Source organism: Pseudophryne corroboree, chromosome 3, assembly GCF_028390025.1.
Source record: "Pseudophryne corroboree isolate aPseCor3 chromosome 3, aPseCor3.hap2, whole genome shotgun sequence".
NCBI lineage: Eukaryota > Metazoa > Chordata > Amphibia > Anura > Myobatrachidae > Pseudophryne > Pseudophryne corroboree.
In genome coordinates, this window is record NC_086446.1 from 584,150,217 (window position 1) to 584,170,581 (window position 20,365).

General features: G+C 44.8%; 1 protein-coding gene across 2 annotated transcripts in view; it reads right to left on the bottom strand.

Annotated features, from left to right (window-relative positions):
- Nucleotides 1–999: 999 nt before the first annotated feature.
- Nucleotides 1,000–20,365, bottom strand: part of HIF1AN (hypoxia inducible factor 1 subunit alpha inhibitor) — a 141,316-nt gene continuing 121,950 nt past the window's right edge. For both annotated transcript variants that reach the window (XM_063961420.1, XM_063961421.1), the window contains 3 exons: nt 11,997–12,060; nt 3,843–3,953; nt 1,000–1,665 (listed from right to left, as the gene is read on the bottom strand). In XM_063961420.1, coding sequence (XP_063817490.1) covers nt 1,621–1,665; nt 3,843–3,953; nt 11,997–12,060 — 220 coding nt within the window. In that variant the 3' untranslated portion in view covers nt 1,000–1,620. The remainder of the gene's footprint in view (nt 1,666–3,842; nt 3,954–11,996; nt 12,061–20,365) is intronic.

Below are 20,365 nucleotides of genomic sequence, written 5' to 3' on the forward strand. Positions count from 1 at the left end.
TTGAATAATCAAGTCTTGACTTGATGATTCAATATTAAAACTACAGCTATTATTTTACAAAAAACTGGTGAGTGCCCTCCTTTACAATTGACTGTCTATTGGAATTAACTGTTCCGTGGAGTTGAGCACCATCTTATGTGGATTCTGATGAGCAGCACAGTGCGGATATTCCCTTATATATATATATATATATATATATATATATATATTTGGCCAAGACTCCAAATTATAATCTGGTACATGCCCCCAAAGGACTGAGGAAACTTAATCTTAAAATGCACCTGTCAACAGCAGTGCCATATTCTGTTTTGGAGACGAACTCAATTCATGAGAATATGTCCTGTCAATTCAGTACAAACGATTGACAGCACTGAAGCACTTCACAACACATGAATATTTCAGGCAATTGATGAATAACATTCCAATGTACAGTGGTTGAGGTCAATATCTTTAACGGTGTAAACAGATGCACTCTAACACACAAGCCCTCACATACACTAATCATACTTTAGCACACAAAGTTCCTCCCAAACTTGCCTTCTCCCAGGAAACTACACATCATAATAGGGCTTGGTTGCTTGTCCTACAGATCATATCTTGCGTGGCTACAGGCATGTTCATAAAAGGAAGTCGTTTTAAGACTTATTTTTCTCAATTTGTCTGAATGGAAAATGACTGGTATAAGCACCGTGAAGGTCCACAATTTGGTTTCTTCTGCTTGTATTGTGTGCTTTGAGATATAAAAAGAAAATACTTCATATGCAGCAAGGAGAGGTATAAACAACTATTTCATTAGTGCTCATTAGGTGGTCGGTCTACTTATAAAAAATTTACTGATACATTTACATTAACCCGGCTTTTGGAAATCTACTGTAGACATTAAAGGAAAGACCAAATAATCTCCCATACAAGCAAAAGTGGTTTGAGACATTGTGTGTGCGCTTGCCAATGGTGAAAATATCAAGATGTGTTGCCGAAACGCAATTGCCTGAGTAGTCATTTTGTTTTTCTTTTGTTATATAACTGTTTATTTTTCAAGCTGTTTTTATGGCATAAGTTATATTTTGAAAACAGAAAAGTTCATATTTATGGACAATTTTATAAACACAGAACTGGACACGTCATCATTATAAAGGGAATCCATGTGATTGTCTTGATTAACGCAAAACAAGTTTATCATGGATACTGTACTTGATGGAGTGAATAGATGCAGTAAACACATTTTGCATGTAGACACGGTGGGTGATGAGGAGCCCTCAAGTCCAGTCTGTATGGAGTGCAAAGTAGAATATTAGGCGTTGCATTGTTTTGTTGATATCATTTTCCTCCCTATCTCTTCAGTAACCAGAAAAAAATTCAAAAATAAAAAAATATATATTACAAAACACATATATATATATATATATATATATATATATATATATATATATATATATATATATATATATATATATATATATAGATCAACACAGTAGTGAGTGGTGTAAACCAATTGTTTTAGATAAGTTGGCCAAATAAGCGCTTCCGATCTTCTGTATTTCTTGTCAGTCATTTCACAAGTGAATCGAGAAAGCAACTGCAGTCTCACACACACATTGTCACTGCTCATTAAAGCCATCTTTAGTTGTATCGTCCAGTTATCATCGTGTTTAACAAAGGACCAACCTGGTAATGAGAGAGATATAGTTCATAATGCAAAAAGTACAAAAAACACAAAATAAGCAACAGAAGCAGAGGAAGCTAACAGCAATATCACCCTAGCAACATTTGGCTACAGTAATATGTGATGTGCGCAGGCAAATATTGTGATAACTTTAATTACACACCTTAGCTATGTGACATCACTGATTTTGAACTGTGAGTAATGTAACCAGTTTATGTGCAATTTGCGCAGAACATCCATTTCTTTCTGGCATCACAAAGAACCAAACATAAAAAGTTCAGTAACTAACAAAGGAAAAAACATTTCACAGTTGTTTATACCAATTGGTTCCCAAACTGTGTGCCGTAAGTCACTTGCAGAGGTGTGACAGGTTGGTGGTCTAGTAACAAATTATTTATAGGGAATGTGATTGGCAGCCACCACCACTGGTTATGGCCATCATAAAAAATGGGGATAAACAGAAGTGAAACATGTCCACCATCAGATGACTGAACCCAAGGATGATGGGAAAGCAATTTACCCATCTCGTTTTTACACACACCTTTAATGAAGTGTTTCTCAACTTAGACATTCAAGGGACACTAAACAGTCCAGGTTTTAGTTATAGCGATGCTTGATCACAGATAGTTAAAACAAAATAGCTGAGGTACTAATTAAGTCACCTGTGCTCAATTATGGCTAGCCTAAAAATCTGAACTGCTAGTGTGCATTGAGGACCGTTGTTGGGAACCTCTGCTCAATGGGGTGAGAGTAAAAACTACAAAGAAACACTCAGCTCATATATAGTAGTTTGTGAGATTACAATGGTGCCTTGCAATTACTAGAAACACCCACTCCAGATGTGTCCACATACATCTAGCCTCAATACGCCACGCAGCAGGAGATTCATAGTGTAAGTGAGCTGACCGATACCGTGAACTCTGCTAGCACATAGGAGTCTCAGATGCAACACTATGCGACTAGGGGGGTAATTCAGAGCTGATCTCTAGGCTGCGTTTTCTCACAGCTTGCGATCAGGTCCGAACTGCGCATGCGTAAGCACCGCAATGCGCAGGCGCGTTGGACGATTGCACCCGGCATCGGTGCATAGCGACGGAATGGTGCGAAAAAAGCGATTGCCCGGGCAATCACAAGGAGAGTGACAGAAAGAGGGCGTTTATGGGTGGAAACTGACCGTTTTCAGGGAGTGTCTAGAAAAATGCAGGCGTGTCCAAGCGTTTTCAGGGAGGGTGTCTGACGTCAATTCTGGTGCCGGACAGGCTGAAGTGATTGCAGCGGCTAAGTTAGTCCTGGGCTGCGCAGAGACTGCACAAAATCAGTTTGTGCAGCTCTGCTACACATGCGTTTGTATACTTGCGCGGCAAAAATACACTCCCCCTGTAGGCAGCGACTGATCGCAGGACAACAAAAATCGCTGCCCAGCGATCAGGTCTGAATTAGGCCCTAGAATGCACCAGGAACTGTGCTGATTAATTTAATATGCGACACTTGTATATCTCTGAGCAACTGAATCTGTATATTAAGCACAACAGAACTTGGTATGGAAAAAGTCTGCAGCATCATAGCAGTTCGTACGCAGATTCAGAGACTCAGTCATAGACAGATATACAATGGTCACATATCAAATAAATAAGCACGGCCTCCTGTTCGCATTGTGTTGCGTCTAAGATGCATTTTAGGAAGAAAAAAAAAAAGACACCCAACTGTAGCATGCCAAAAGGGACTGTTTGACGTATGAGGACACATCAGATTAAGGCACAGATTTATCAAGCCTTGGAGAGTGCTAAATTGTATGTGGATAATTTGCCAACAAATCAGCTCCTATCATTTTTCAAACACAGTCTAACATGGCAGTTAGGAGCTGATTGACTGGTACTTTATCACGGTGCAATTTATCACTCTCCAAGGCTTGATAAATTTGGGCCTAAGTATGAAAATTGCTTATACAGAAGCATAGACTCTCGGGGATCATACCAAAAATTAGTATATAATGCAGGTATGACCACTGGTTTGTTTCTTGGGTGTTCTCATCCAGCCTCCTTAAGCCAGGCACCCAAAAGAACAGCAGTCCATTTAGGAATGAAGAATCACTGATTGCCTAGGAGTTTGGTTACAGAAGCATAACTGATTCTTCCATGGGCAGAAACTCTGCATTACTGCACTTCATGTAAATAAATACCTCCTGTGGGTTTCCAAGGGCTTCTCCGAGCATCTTTTCAATATTTCTCATTATCGCCACCTTTTGATGTGCCTTCAGAGGGTATTCTATTCTTTTTGGAGTTGGTGCACCCTGTTTAAATAAATAAAAAAAAAAAAAAAAAAACCACTGTAATAAAACCAAAATCATTCTCATCAAGACTAAACAGAAAGGAAACCAAAACAAACTCTGTATATCATTACAATGGCACATGAATGCCTAAAGGAAACACATTAAGATGCAATCTTGCAATTTTACCATGTCATGGAAAAATGTAACTTGATAAAAGGAGAGTTATGGTAGATTTACCATTGTTAACGCTCTTTCTGTGAGGTAAATTGGGTTCCACAGGGAAACATAGGGGTATAGAATGGATCTTGATCCAGAGGCACCAACAGGCTAAAGCTTTAGGCTGTCCCAGGATGCACTGGGGCCTCCTCTATAACCCCGCCTCCAAGCACTGTGGGCTCAGTTTCGTTAACCAGTCCAATGCAGGAGCAGGTAAGAGAGAAGGTAGATGTTAGTCACATAGACCCACATTCTCACGACAGGAGAAGGGACCAGCGGCTAATGTCAAACATACCTATAGAAGCTAGGTGCGTCAGGGTGGGCGCCCTGTGGAACTCAATGTACTGTACATCGCAGAAAGAGTTAACAATGGTAAACCTACCATAACTCTCGTTTTCTGCAGCAGGGTACATTGGTTTCCACAGGGAAACATTGGGGATGTCCTAAAGCAGTTCCTCAAGGAAGGGGATGCGCCTTAGCGGGTATGAGAACCCGGCGTCCAAAGGAAGCATCCTGGGAGACAGAAGTATCAAAAGAATAGAATCTAATAAACGTGTTCACAGAGGACAACGCAGCCGCCTTGCACAATTGTTCTGTGGACGCGCTGCGGCAGGCTGCCCAAGAAGGTCCAACAGATGGAGTAGAATGGGCATTAATAGCAGCAGGAGCAGGGAGACCAGCCTGCGTATAAGCTTGTGCAATCACCATTCTAATCCATCTGGCCAAGGTTTGCTTATTCGCAGGCCAGCTACGTTTGTGAAAACCAAACAAGACAAAAAGGTAGACTGACCTCCTGATATAGTCCTCTCCATGTATATACAGAGAGCCCATACCACATCCAAAGACCGCTCTTTGGAGGACAAATTAGAAGAGATAATGGCTGGAAATACAATCTCCTGGTTAAGGTGAAAAGATGATACTACCTTAGGTAAATAACCAGGGGGAGTTCTACGAACAGCCCGGACACTATGAAATATTAGAATGGGTGGCCGACAGGACAATGCGCCTACGTCAGACACTTTTCTAGCAGAGGCGATAGCCAGCAAGAACAAGACCTTGGCTGTGAGCCATTTAAGGTCCGCCGTCTCAAGAAGTTCAAATGGAGACTCTTGCAGGGCATTCAGGGCAACAGACAGATCCCATGGAGCCACAGGAGGGACATAGGGAGGCTAAATCGTAAGATACTGAGTGAGTGAGTGAGTGAGTGAGTGAATGTATGAACGTCAGGTATAGACGCAATCTTTCTCTGAAACCATACCGACAATGCAGATATGTGAGCCCTGAAGGAGGCCAAGCGAAGGCCTAAGTCCAGGCCTCTTTGCAGAAAATTCTTTCCAGAATTCTGGAAGTTCTGAATGTGTATGCATCATAATTCTTATCGACACACCAGGTGAAGTAAGAATTCCAGACCCTGTAATAAAGCCGAGCAGATGCCGGTTTGCAGGCTTTTAACATAGTTTGGATGACCGCCTCAGAGAATCCTTTGGCTCTCAGGAGTGATGCTTCAAGAGCCACTCAGTCAAATCCAGCCTAGTCAGGTCTGGATAAAGACAAGGGCCTTGTACGAGGAGGGCTGGGCGCTGTGGAAGTTGAAGAGGACGCTCTGCTGATAGACCCTGCAGGTCTGGGAACCAATGCCGTCTGGGCCACGCTGGAACGACTAGAAATGCTCCTTGTTTGAACTTCCGCAGGACCCAGGGCAAGAGTGACACTTGAGGGAACACGTAGGGCAGCCACAAGTTCCATGGAATTGCCAGTGCGTCCACGAACGCTGCTTGAGGATTCCTGGTCATTGATCCAAAGACTGGAACCTTATGATTGTGTCGAGACGCCATCAGGTCTACGTCTGGTAGGCCCCACTTGTCTACTAGGAGTTGAAAGACTTCTGGATGAAGACTCCACTCTCTGGTGTGCACATCATAGCGACTGAGGAAGTTCGCTTCCCACTTTAGGATACCTGGAATGAACACTGCAGATATTGCTGGCAGATGGCGTTTTGCCCAACAAAGGATTTTTGACACTTACATCATAGCCATGCGGCTTCGAGTGCCGCCTTGATAGTTTACGTATGCCACCGTGGTGTCATTCGTACTTGAATCGGCCTGTTCTGTACCAGAGAATCAATGCATTGAACACCTCCCACAACTCCAGAATGTTTATTGGGAGGAGTGACTCCTCCTTGGTCCAGTGACCCTGAAAAAGAGTGTTGCTCCAACACCGCAACCCATCCCCTCAGACTGGCGTCTGTTGTCTGCAGGATTCAGTCGGGGATCCAGAAGGGACGGACCCTGCTCAATTGCTGGTCCTGTAGCAACCAGGTCAACAACAGACGAACCTCCGGAGTCAAAGTGATCATGTAAGATCTGATTCGATGAGGTAGGCCGTCCCACTTGGAAAGAATTAACCTCTGCAGAGGGCGAGAATGAAATTGAGTGTACTCTGCCATGTCGAATGCAGACACCATCAGGCCAAGTACTTGCATCGCCAAGTGTATCGACACTCTGGGGCGACAAAGGAAGCATCTTATCCTATCTTGAAGTCTCAGGACTTTTTCTGGAGACAAACAGTTGCTGACTGTGTGTGTCCAGGAGTGCCCCCAGGTGAACCATGCTCTCAGCTGGGACCAGCGAGGATTTCTTCCAACTGATGAGCCACCCGTGGGCTTGTAAGAAGCTTACCGTCAAGTTGCAGATGACTGAGGAGAACATCGTGGGAGTTTGCCAGAATCAGCAAGTCGTCCAGAGACGGCAGGAACCTGACTCCCTGGCAACGGAAATGGGCCGTCATTACGGCCATGACCTAGGTGAAGAGCTGAGGAGCCGTAGCCAGTCCAAATGGCAGAGCATGGAACTGATAGTGGAGGTTGCCAATAGCAAACCACAGATATTGCTGATGCAACATGGCAATAGGTATATGCAGGTACGCATCCTGTATATCCAGGGAAACCATATAGTCTCCACGTTCCATAGCCAGAACAATTGAGCGCAGTGTTTCCATTTGGAACTTTGACACTCTCACAAACTTGTTCAGTGATTTGAGGTTGAGTATAGGCCGTAAAGACCCATTGGGTTTTGGAACTAGAAACACCGTTGAGTAGTAACCTCTGCCTCTCTGGGCCAGAGGAATCAGCACTACCACTCCTGTATTCAGGAGAGAATGCACAACCTTTTGCAGAGCTTGCGCCTTTAACGTATCCATAAGGGATAACCGTGGTGCAAAACTGGCGAGGGGGATGTCTCTTGAAGGAGACTGCAAACCGTGAGAGACAACTTCTCACACCAATGCGTCTGAAGTGGTCATTAACCAGACCTGGGTGAACTGCAGAAGTCGGCATTCCACCCTGGGGTCCCCCAGGGGGAGGCCTGTCCAGTCATGTGGCAGGCTTGTCTTGTTTAGAAGCCTTTGCCTTGGGCTTAGTGGTTTTGGGAGCACAAGATTGTCTCAGGTATGCCTGATCTTTTCCTTGAGGCCGAAAGGAATGAAAAGTGGTACCTTTAGCCTTCTGTGTAGAAGGATTAGTATTTGGGAAAAAGGCAGTCTTAGCAGCCACCAATTCAGACAATTTTATTTAGGTCTTCCCCAAACAAAATGTTCCCCTTAAAGGGGAGTACCTCCAAGGTCTTTTTGGAGTCTAGGTCCACCTTCCATGACCTCAACCACAGAATACGGCGAGCCAGGACAGACGTAGTCGACACCTTGGCTGCCAACACACCCGCCTCAGTGGAAGCCTCCAGAATATAAAATACGGCGGTGGTAAAGTGAGACAGGTTTTGTCTGGCATTGTCGGATATATCCTCGAGCAGCTCTTCCTCTAATGCCTGAACCCATGCTTCAATTCCTTTTGCAGCCCAAGAGGCCACAATAGTGGGTCTATGTACAGCACCTGTAAGGGAGTAAATAGACTTCAGGCATTCCTCCACACGCTTATCTGTCGGTTCCTTCAGTAAAGCGACAGTGGTGACAGGCAGAGTGGATGACACCACTAGGCGGGTGACATGAGAATCCACCTGCGGTGAATTTTCCCACTTGTTACATAACTCTGCAGGGAGAAGATAGCGAGCCAAAGCCCGTTTAGACAGAGGGATTTTTTTTTTCCGCTCGATTAGACCAGAGCTCCTGCCTGATGTCCACCAAATGGTCAGAATGGAGGTAATAGATTTTTAACCACCTTCTGCCGATTAAAAACATATCAGTTTTCTTTACCACAGTAGTCGAATTCTCATTATCAATGATTTTTAGGATTTGTATAATAGCAACCACAAGGGCAGGGACATCAATTTGCAATGGAGAATACTCAGCAGAAACACCTGATTCAGTGTTGACAGGACAGTATGCTCCCCCTCCTCTTCAGATGAAACATCTAAGAGATTTGTGGATTGTGAGCAGTAAGCAGCCCGCTTAGATGACCCAGAGACACGAGAGTGACCTGGAGTGGATTTTTGTCGGACCAAGGAATGATTTAATTGCTGCAACTGGTTAGACAAATTTTCCACCCAATTAACCATAGGCGGATTAACCATAGGGACAATTTGTGGCTGTAATGGCACAGGTGGTCCCATGGGGCGCCTTACGCGTTCCACCAGAGTACCCAGTAGATTTGTGAACGTAGCCCAGGGTGGCTCCTGATTGGTTACAGGAGCTGCGGACCGACTGGGAGATGTATGACACATAGTACACAAACCATCAAACACAGCTTCCCTGTCTGGTAAATCCTTTGCGCATGCTCTGCATGATCCAGGAGTGTCCACAGACTTACCGCCCTTCTTGTTAGACATTGTACACAAATGCAACAACAGAGCGAAATAGTACAATAAAGCCAGTCAGAGTACAATACCTGCGAATAAATCCGTTCGTATGTGACTGTAGACTCAGTACACAACACCAGCGAATAAATCCAGTATTATGTGACCGAGTACACAGTAGAATACACATAATAGAAAATATATATATATATATATATATATATATATATATATATATATATATATATATATATATATATATATATAAAAAGCCCTGACATACCTAGTCCCTTAGGGTACAGAATATAGTGATAGACATATCTGGGAAACGCAAAGTGAAACCACACAGCAGATATGGGCACACACAGTCACAGGCAATGCAGATTACTATGACAATAAAACTGGACCGGACTAGTGTGTGTGTGTGTGTGTGTGTGTGTGTGTGTGTGTGTGTGTGTGTGTGTGTGTGTGTGTGTGTGTGTGTGTATATATATATATATATATATATATATATATATATATATATATTTATTTATTACATACACACAGTGTATATATATATATATATATATATATATATATATATATATATATATATATATATATATATATACACACACACACACACACACACACACATTTTTCAACCAATAAGGTCTTTGTCAAGGTGACCTTATTGGTTGAAACGCGTTGGTGCTCTTGGCTGCCCAGGACCCGGTGAAGGTGCAGCTCTATAGGGGGAGCTTCATAAACACCCTTGTACGCTATTTACTGTGCCTTCCTGGAAAGTCATTTGTGGTACGCATTTTAAGTGTAAAAATATTGTTTTTGTAATAAATTTGTAGAAGTCTGCACTACGATTCCCTATTATCTGTTTTGCATGTATCTCAACTGAGGAGCTTGACAAAGAATCATATACGGTGGAGACGACTTATTACAAACATTAAGGAGGATACCAGATAAGAGACTTACTTCATCCATTTGTTTGGACTACTTGATTTTGATTGGACATTATAATCTTTATTATCACAAGACTTTTGTTTGGTGAAAATTACCTAGAAGAAAATAATTTTTCACCTTGCTTTATCCTTCTGCGATCAGAAAGACGGATGTTATAATTTAAAAACCCTGAATAAGGTGGTTTATATATTCTCTCCAGAATATAGGAGAATATTTGTCTTTATATATATATAAATTTGGAGAGAACTGTTTTGATAGAAAACACCTTGTACATAATCAGAAAGATTGGTTAATGACTTGACAACACTGAATAAGGTGTGCTATATACCCTTTCCAGTGCGCAGGAACTATTTCTCTTTTTGGCATTGTTCTTTTGTGATTGGTGTAGTCACTTATAGTTCCAGCAGCCAGTTCACTAGCAAGGATCGCAGGTGGCACCTTTGTTTCTTTTAAAGAATACTCAAGTGTTTGTAAAGTCACAGAGCTGTATACAGGCGGCTTTACAAGGGAGACCTTCCCTGCAGTCCCAGAGACTAGCCGCAACTATGCTTATAAGATGGCGCACAGCGTCTCAGTCAGGGAGTGAGGGAGAGTTTGAGGCAGCTCCAGAGCGGGAAAATCTGCAGTAGCTGTTGCGCAGGGCCAGGGGAGGGGCTACAGGTTAAGCGCCGACTCCCCTATGCTGGACTTCCACCCCGGGTACTGTGAGCCTTATTAAATGGGGTGTTAGTACACCCAACCTGTACTCAATAAGGACCAGTAGTCTAGTGGGGTCCCTGCTCGGTGACCGTGTCCACGCCAGCGCAGCGACCCATCTCCCTAGGTTGCGGCCGGAACGCAATTTAATGGCGGGTCCCGCCTCCTCGTAGCAGCCACGTGAACAAGGAGAGCGACTGCGACCGTGTGCCTAAGGCCAGAGCGTCTCTGCCGCAAGTACCCGGGAACAGGCTGCGGGGGTATGCAACGCCGCTTGGGAGATGATTGAGCCGCATCGCTGAAGTGTCACCATGACATACAGCGCAGACAGCCAGTTTTGAAGAAATTTTCTGTCAGAAAAGCTTTTTCAGGGCTGCCCAGTGCAGCCCACCTGTTAAGTGACCTGTTGCTGCAGACACCAACTGAAACTGAGCTCACAGTGCCTGGAGGCGGGGTTATAGAGAAGGCACCAATGCATCCTGGGACAGCCTAAAGCTTTAGCCTTGTGGTGCCTCTGGGTCAAGATCCACTCTACATCCCCAATGTTTCCCTGTGGAAACCAATGTAACCTGCTGCAGAAAGTTTGATTATATTTTCCATTGACTGAAGGTTTTTGCCCTTTTCAGTATGGTGATACTGTAAGCGGTTAATCACTGACTGATCTGTTTAATGGAGAGAAGCAGCTGGTGATGCGAACCATTTAAAATTGGAAAAAAAAAAACACAATTCTACACACATACCACACACTGATATTATATATAATTGCATTTATCATTGCTATATTGAAATTGGCTTAAATAATAATTTGAGAGGATTGATTTTTCCTATTGCAAAGTTCATTAAATAGTACACACCCATTATTTTGTCCCCGTTAAGGCAATGCACATATACTGTAAAGTGCTTTGTGTAAGGCATCCCAGTAGTTACATTTACACACATTGGGGATTATTCAGAGATGGACACAGACCGCTGCATACGCAGGAAGATCTGCGTCCATGTCCTTGTCCACGCTGGAGGCCCGCCCACCACAGGGCAAGGCCACCTAGCATATGTAGCACCGCCTCCCGATGCGTTCGCAACTTAATTGTGGACGTATCGAATTAAGGTGGACCCCTGCCAGTGCACTCTGGCTGCGCTGTCAGGTGGTCCGCCATTTATTTAATCGGAACGGCTCCGTGTGACATCACACAGCAGCCCCGTAAACGCTCCCGGCATGTCCCCATTCAGACCGCCGCGCCTGTGAAATGCTGTGTCGCTGCCCGCCCAACGCCGTCAATCATGTTGCGGGCGCAATGTGAATAAGCTTACAGGCGCGATGCAGCCGCATTAGCGGGCAACTCTGAATTAGGCCCATTATGTGCAGTACGTATGTAAGCGCAAAAGAAAAAAAACTAATTCTGTTTGGAATTAAACATGGTATACAATACTACATGCAACAATGAAAACATACCTTGTACCAGAAATTAACTGTAATTGTTGTCCCTCCATCCAGCAGCGACTCAATGTGGTGCCACCTGTAAAAGTAACAGTTGGTACATCATTCATATCAAACTACAAGTGTAACATAGCTATTAAAAGAGACAACAATCTCAAAATATTCTTTAGAGCAGAAATGATCTCAGGCGTAATAGGGAGTGGAATTTATAATAATTTGTATACCGACAGCCACAAACAAATATGGCATATACACTCAATTCAATTAACAAAGGAATAATCTCAGATGCTGTGGTAGATACGGTTAGCTCTAGTAACTATATCAGCAGCCCCCCTGAATAGGGGTATGCCCGCCTCAAAATATTCTTTGCTTATTTGTATCCAGCACAGGGACACATTTTGCAAAGGAATACTTGTCCATTATATAAGTTATGTTTGACTCTTCTCTCTTGATCTGTTCAAGGCTGGGTTATGATTCCCTGTGTGTCATACCCTACTAACAAGGGCAATGTATCTGTGTGTGGCAAATAAACCATGCCCTCAGATACTAACTATCTCAATTAGATTGCAAAAATAAGAATTTACTTACCGATAATTCTATTTCTCGTAGTCCGTAGTGGATGCTGGGGACTCCGTCAGGACCATGGGGTTTAGCGGCTCCGCAGGAGACAGGGCACAATAATAAAAGCTTTAGGATCAGGTGGTGTGCACTGGCTCCTCCCCCTATGACCCTCCTCCAAGCCTCAGTTAGGATACTGTGCCCGGACGAGCGTGCATAATAAGGAAGGATGTTGAATCCCGGGTAAGACTCATACCAGCCACACCAATCACACCGTACAACCTGTGATCTGAACCCAGTTAACAGTATGATAACAACGAAGGAGCCTCTGAAAAGATGGCTCACAACAAGAATAACCCGATTTTTGTAACAATAACTATGTACAAGTATTGCAGACAATCCGCACTTGGGATGGGCGCCCAGCATCCACTACGGACTACGAGAAATAGAATTATCGGTAAGTAAATTCTTATTTTCTCTAACGTCCTAAGTGGATGCTGGGGACTCCGTCAGGACCATGGGGATTATACCAAAGCTCCCAAACGGGCGGGAGAGTGCGGATGACTCTGCAGCACCGAATGAGAGAACTCCAGGTCCTCCTCAGTCAGGGTGTGCCCCTGACCAAGTAGCAGCTCGGCAAAGTTGTAAAGCCGAGACCCCTCGGGCAGCCGCCCAAGATGAGCCCACTTCCTTGTGGACTGGGCTTTTACTGATTTTGGCTGTGGCAAGCCTGCCACAGAATGTGCAAGCTGAATTGTACTACAAATCCAGCGAGCAATCGTCTGCTTAGAAGCAGGAACACCCATCTTGTTGGGTGCATACAGGCTAAACAGCGAGTCAGATTTTCTGACTCCAGTCGTCCTGGAAACATATATTTTCAGGGCCCTGACAACGTCAAGTAACTTGGAGTCCTCCAAGTCCCTAGTAGCCGCAGGTACCACAATAGGTTGGTTCATGTGAAAAACAGAAAACACCTTAAGGAGAAATTTGAGGACGAGTCCTCAATTCTGCCCTGTCAGAATGAAAAATTAAGTAAGGGCTTTTATATGATAAAGCCGCCCATTCTGACACACGCCTGGCTGAAGCCAGGGCTAATAGAATCTTCACCTTCCATGTGAAATATTTTAATTCCACAGTGGTGAGTGGATCAAACCAATGTGACTTTAGGAAACTCAAAACAACATTGAGATCCCAAGGTGCCACTGGGGGCACAAAAGGAGGCTGTATATGCAGTACCCCTTTTACAAACGTCTGAACTTCAGGCACTGAAGCCAGTTCTTTCTGGTAGAAATTTGACAGGGTCGAAATTTGAACCTTAATGGACCCTAATTTTAGGCCCATAGACAGTCCTGTTTTCAGGAAATGTAGGAAACGACCCAGTTGGAATTCCTCTGTAGGGACCTTCTTGGCCTCACACCACGCAACATATTTTCGCCAAATGCGGTGAAAATGTTTTGCGGTTACATCCTTCCTGGCTTCGACCAGGGTAGGGATGACTTCATCTGGAATGCCCTTTCAGGATCCGGCGTTCAACTGCCATGCCGTCAAACGCAGCCGCGGTAAGTCTTGGAACAGACAAGGCCCCTGCTGGAGCAGGTCCTTTCTTAAAGGTAGAGGCCACGGTTCTTCCGTGAGCATCTCTTGAAGTTCCGGGTACCAAGTCCTTCTTGACCCATCCGGAACCACGAGTATCGTTCTTACTCATCTCCTTCTTATGATTCTCAGTACTTTTGGTATGAGATGCATAGGAGGGAACACATACCCTGACTGGTACACCCACAGTGTTACCAGAGCGTCCACCGCTATTGCCTGAGGGTCCCTTGACCTGGCGCAATATTTGTCTAGTTTTTTGTTCAGGCGGGACGCCATCATGTCCACCTTTGGTTTTTCCCAACGGTTTACAATCATGTGGAAGACTTCCCGCTGAAGTCCCCACTCTCCCGGGTGGAGGTTATGCCTGCTGAGGAAGTTTGCTTCCCAGTTTTCCACTCCCGGAATTAACACTGCTGAGAGTGTTATCACATGATTTTTCGCCCAGCGAAGAATCCTTGCAGTTTCTGCCATTTCCCTCCTGCTTCATGTGCCGCCCTGTCTGTTTACGTGGGCGACTGCCGTGATGTTGTCCCACTGGATCAATACCGGCTGACCTTGAAGCAGAGGTCTTGCTAAGCTTAGAGCCTTGTAAATTGCCCTTAGCTCCAGTATATTTATGTGGAGAGAAGTCTCCAGACTTGATCACACTCCCTGGAAATTTTTTCCTTGTGTGACTGCTCCCCAGCCACTCAGGCTGGCATCCGTGGTCACCAGGACCCAGTCCTGAATGTCGAATCTGCGGCCCTTTCATAGATGAGCACTCTGCAGCCACCGCAGAAGAAAACACCCTTGTCCTTGGAGACAGGGTTATCCGCTGATGCATCTGAAGATGCGATCCGGACCATTTTCCCAGCAGATTCCACTGAAAGGTTCTTGCGTGAAATCTACCGAATGGGATCGCTTTGTAAGAAACCACCATTTTTCACAGGACCCTTGTGCAATGATGCACTGATACTTTTCCTGGTTTTAGGAGGTTCCTGACTAGCTCGGATAACTCCCTGGTCGTCTTCTCCGGGAGAAAACATCCTTTTCTGGACTGTGTCCAGAATCATTCCTAGGAACATTAGACGTGTCGTCGGAAAAAGCTGCGATTTTGGAATATTTAGAATCCACTCGTGCTGTCGTAGAACTACTTGAGATAGTGCTACTCCGACCGCCAACTGTTCTCTGGAACCTTGCCCTTATCAGGAAAGCGTCCATATTTCTTTTAGGAAGAATCATCATTTCGGCCATTACCATGGTAAAGACCCGGGGTGCCGTGGACAATCCAAACGGCAGCGTCTGAACTGATAGTGACAGTTCTGTACCACGAACCTGAGATACCCTTGGAGAGAAGGGCAAAATTTGGACATGTAGGTAAGCGTCCCTGATATCCAGTGACACCATATCGTCCTGGTTCGCTATCACTGCTCTGAGTGACTCCATCTTGATTTGAACCCTTGTATGTAATTGTTCAAATCTTTTAGATCTCACCGAGCCGTTTGGCTTCAGTACCACAATATAGTGTGGAATAATACCCCTTCCCTTGTTGTAGGAGGGGTACTTTGATTATCACCTGCTGGGAATACAGCCTGTGAATTTTTTTCCAATACTGCCTCCCTGTCGGAGGGAGACGTTGGTAAAGCAGACTTCAGGAACTTGTGAGGGGAAGACGTCTCGAATTTCCAATGTACACCTGGGATACTACGTGTAGGATCCAGGAGTCCACTTGCGAGTGAGCCCACTGCGTGCTGAAACTCTTGAGATGACCCCCCACCGCACCTGAGTCCGCTTGTATGGCCCCAGTGTCATGCTGCGGACTTGGCAGAAGCTGTGGAGGACTTCTGTTCCTGGGAATGGGCTGCCTGCTGCAGTCTTCTTCCCTTTCCTCTAACCCTGGGCAGATATGACTGGCCTTTTGCCCTCCTGCCTTTATGGGTACGAAAGGACTGAGACTGAAAAGACTGTGTCCTTTTCTGCTGAGATGTGACTTGGGGTAACAAAAGTGGATTTTCCAGCTGTTGCCATGGCCACCAGGTCCGATGGACCGCCCCTTTATACGGCAATACTTCCATGTGCCGTCTGGAATCTGCATCACCTGACCACTGTCGTGTCTATAAACATCGTCTGGCAGATATGGACATCACATCTGCTCTTGATGCCAGAATGCAAATATCCCTCTGCGCATCTCGCATATATAGAAATGCATCCTTAAAATGCTCTATAGTCGATAAAATATTGTTCCTGTCAAGGGTATCAATACTTCAGTCAGGAAATCCGACCAAGCCCCCCCAGCGCTGCACATCCAGGCTGAGGCGATTGCTGGTCGTAGTATAACACCAGTATGTGTGTATATACTTTTTAGGATATTTTTCAGCTTCCTATCAGCTGGCTCTTTGAGGGCGGCCGTATCTGGAGACTGTAACGCCACTTGTTTTTATAAGCGTGTGAGCGCCTTATCCACCCTAAGGTGTGTTTCCCAACTCGCCCTCACTTCTGGCGGGAAAGGGTATACCTCCAATAATTTTCTATCGGAGGAAACCGATGTATCATCACACACTTTAATTTATCTGATTCAGGAAAAACTACAAGTAGATTATTCCCACCCTACATAATACCCTTATTTGTGGTACTTGTAGTATCAGAAATATGTAACACCTCCTTCATTGCCCTTAACATGTAACGTGTGGCCCTAAAGGAAAATACGTTTGTTTCTTCACCGTCGACACTGAAGTCAGTGTCCGTGTCTGCTGAGGTAAATGGGCGTTTTTACAAGCCCCTCACGGTGTCTGAGACAACTGGACAGGTACTAATTTGTTTGCCGGCCGTCTCATGTCGTCAACCGACCTTTGCATCGTGTTGACATTATCACGTAATTCCTAAATAAGCCATCCATTCCGGTGTCGACTCCCTAGAGAGTGACATCACCAATACAGGCAATTTGCTCCGCCTCCTCACCAACATCGTCCTCCTACATGTCGACACACACGTACCGACACACAGCACACACACAGGGAATGCTCTGATAGAGGACAGGACCCCACTAGCCCTTTGGGGAGACAGAGGGAGAGTTTGCCAGCACACACCAAAAACGCTATAATTATACAGGGACAACCCCTTATACAAGTGTTTTCCCTTATAGCATTTTCACATATGTAATCATATCGCCAAATAAGTGCCCCCCCCTCTCTGTTTTAACCCTGTTTCTGTAGTGCAGTGCAGGGGAGAGCCTGGGAGCCTTCCTCACAGCAGAGCTGAGCAGGAAAATGGCGCCGTGTGCTGAGGAGAATAGGCCCCGCCCCCTAAAACGGCGGGCTCTTCTCCCGGAGTTTGTGAGATCTGGCAGGGGTTAAATACATCCATATAGCCTCAAGGGCTATATGTGATGTATTTTAGCCATAAAAAAGGTATAATACAATTGCTGCCCAGGGCGCCCCCCCCAGCGCCCTGCACCCTCAGTGACCGCTGGTATGAAGTGTGCTGACAACAATGGCGCACAGCTTCAGTGCTGTGCGCTACCTTATGAAGACTGAAAGTCTTCTGCCGCCTGTTTCTGGACCTCTGGACCTCTTCAACTTCGGCATCTGCAAGGGGGGTCGGCGGCACGGCTCCGGGACGAACCCCAGGGTGAGACCTGTGTTCCGACTCCCTCTGGAGCTAATGGTGTCCAGTAGCCTAAGAAGCAAATCCATCCTGCACGCAGGTGAGTTTACTTCTCTCCCCTAAGTCCCTCGTAGCAGTGAGCCTGTTGCCAGCAGGACTCACTGAAAATAAAAAACCTAACTTAAACTTTTATTCTAAGCAGCTCAGGAGAGCCACCTAGATTGCACCCTTCTCGGCCGGGCACAAAGATCTAACTGAGGCTTGGAGGAGGGTCATAGGGGGAGGAGCCAGTGCACACCACCTGATCCTAAAGCTTTTATTATTGTGCCCTGTCTCCTGCGGAGCCGCTAAACCCCATGGTCCTGACGGAGTCCCCAGCATCCACTTAGGACGTTAGAGAAAAGGCTCTGTTAGCAGTAAAAGGGATTCTGGGGACTAGAAAACTAATAGAATGGTTTACAGTAATGCTGACCATACACCTGGACGGTTCGCATTAAATGAGAGCCGTCCCACGACCACCCTGCCAGCTCCCTGGCGTGCGATAAATTGTATGGTGCTTTTGCACAGTATGATTTATTGTACCTCCGCAACTGCCCGCTGCCGGGTTCGACTGATCATATGTGCAGCACATATGATCAGTTGATGTGACGTGCGACTCGCACATCGTGTTCGCACCCAAACCATGCATGATGAGTTGAATGATGTGTCAATATTGTGATATCAACGTAGTGTATGGGCAACTTAAGCTCTGCAATCCAGTGGAACCCTTGTGGCGCCATATGAATAAAAGAGGATAATGACACAATTAATCCTCATCTAGTAAAAGTCCTATAACTAGAACATAGATTCTCAAACTCTGTCCTCAGGATCCTAATAAGTTTATGCTTTCCAGGTACCCTCACAAAATCACAAGTGAAATAATTAGCTTCGCCTATTGGCTTTTTAAAAAGTGTTTGGGAAAACATGGACTGCTTGGGGTCCTGGGGACCGAGTTTGAACCACTGAACTAGAATGGTATACAATTATGTGCAATTCAAATATTGAGAGAAAATACAAAACAAAAATTAGGTCAGAGCCCCTTTACACTGATTTTTGTATGTCTGGTTATAAAAGGTCCTGTCACTAAGCGAAATAAAAGGATTACTTCACCAAAAGCACAGTTCTCTACAGCTAACTTAATTTTATATTTTGTGTGGGACTAGAATTAGGCGAATTAAAATAAAATAGTTCAACTTCCTGAAACTTGGTAACGGGGAATATTTACTAAATGTCAATTTGGGTCAATGCTGATCGATTTTTTATTTTTTTTTATTTTTTAACGATTCTGTGTTCCACAGTCTAAAATCACACATTACCAACGGATAATTTTTTAAATTGTTTTTAATGTAAAAAAATCACACACACACACACATAACAAAAAAACAAACAAAACTGACCCAACATAGACCACACACAAAAAACAAACAAAAAAAAACAAAAACAAAACACAGCAACATCGACCCAAAACGACTTTTAGTAAATATACCGCCAGATGTCCAAGAGAATGGTCTGAGCAGGAGATCCGCTCATCTGTTAGAAACAAGCCTTGTTTAGGTTGAAAATACCAAGTAAGGTAGCTGGAGCAAAAGGAAGACTCTAGTACTGAAATCATAGAGGCATCAGAGACCCACTGGATTACTAGAGCCACTGAAGTGCTAATGGGGATCTCATAGAGGAGGCACATTTACTTTATATTGTAAAGTTTGCAGTGGCACAACTAGTGGGGAGCATGTGGTGGACATGCTCCATGAGGGAAAGGGAGCGTCAGCGGAGAGAGACAGAAGTGAAACACCTTGTGTTACCCAGTAAGTGGCAGGATAGACCCACTACCCATTTCTGGAAGCGGACCCTCAGGCCAAGAATGTGCAACCTTCACAGCTGCATCAGTGTGAGTAGTGACTCAGTGACCTATACTGAGCTGTAGCTCCTTCTGCACCTCCTGTGCTGCATCGCTGTGTCCAGCACTTTCCTTGCTCAGCACTACCTGCGGACATGTTTTGCCTCTACATAAGAGACTAGCGACTTCCATCAGTAGACAGGTGCTGCTAAGACTACCCCACCGTATCTACTGCCCAGTGCTCCTCAGGTCCTCTAGCTCCCTTATGAACTCCTTGGGTGGTCTGGTGTTCAAGATGTCTACCCATGCACAGATTATTTTAAAAAAATATGAAGAACAGAAGGGGAACAAGGAGATACATCATCCCACTGAGAAAGCAGGAAAAATAAGTATTAAGCCAAAGTACACTGATATGACAATCTACCATAGACAATCCTCCTCGACCCAACCAGGGCAAGCATGATGGTTGGAATCACAGGAAGGTCCTATTCATCAACATATAGCAAACTTGATTTACTTGTTTCCAACAAAAAAATTAAAGAACTGAATTACCCATGAGGTTAAAATATGGGTGAGGTAATGGAGAACAGAACCAAGCCTTGGATGTGAAACTTTACAGAATAATTAGGATAAGAGAATATGATTGACTAATGGAAGCGAATGTAATGGTGAATAAAATGGCTCAAAACAAGGACTATGCTGAAAAGTCTAGAACCAGTACCAATAGCCCAGTCAAAATAGGTCTTCGGGGAGGTAGGTCCCGGGGGGTACTGCC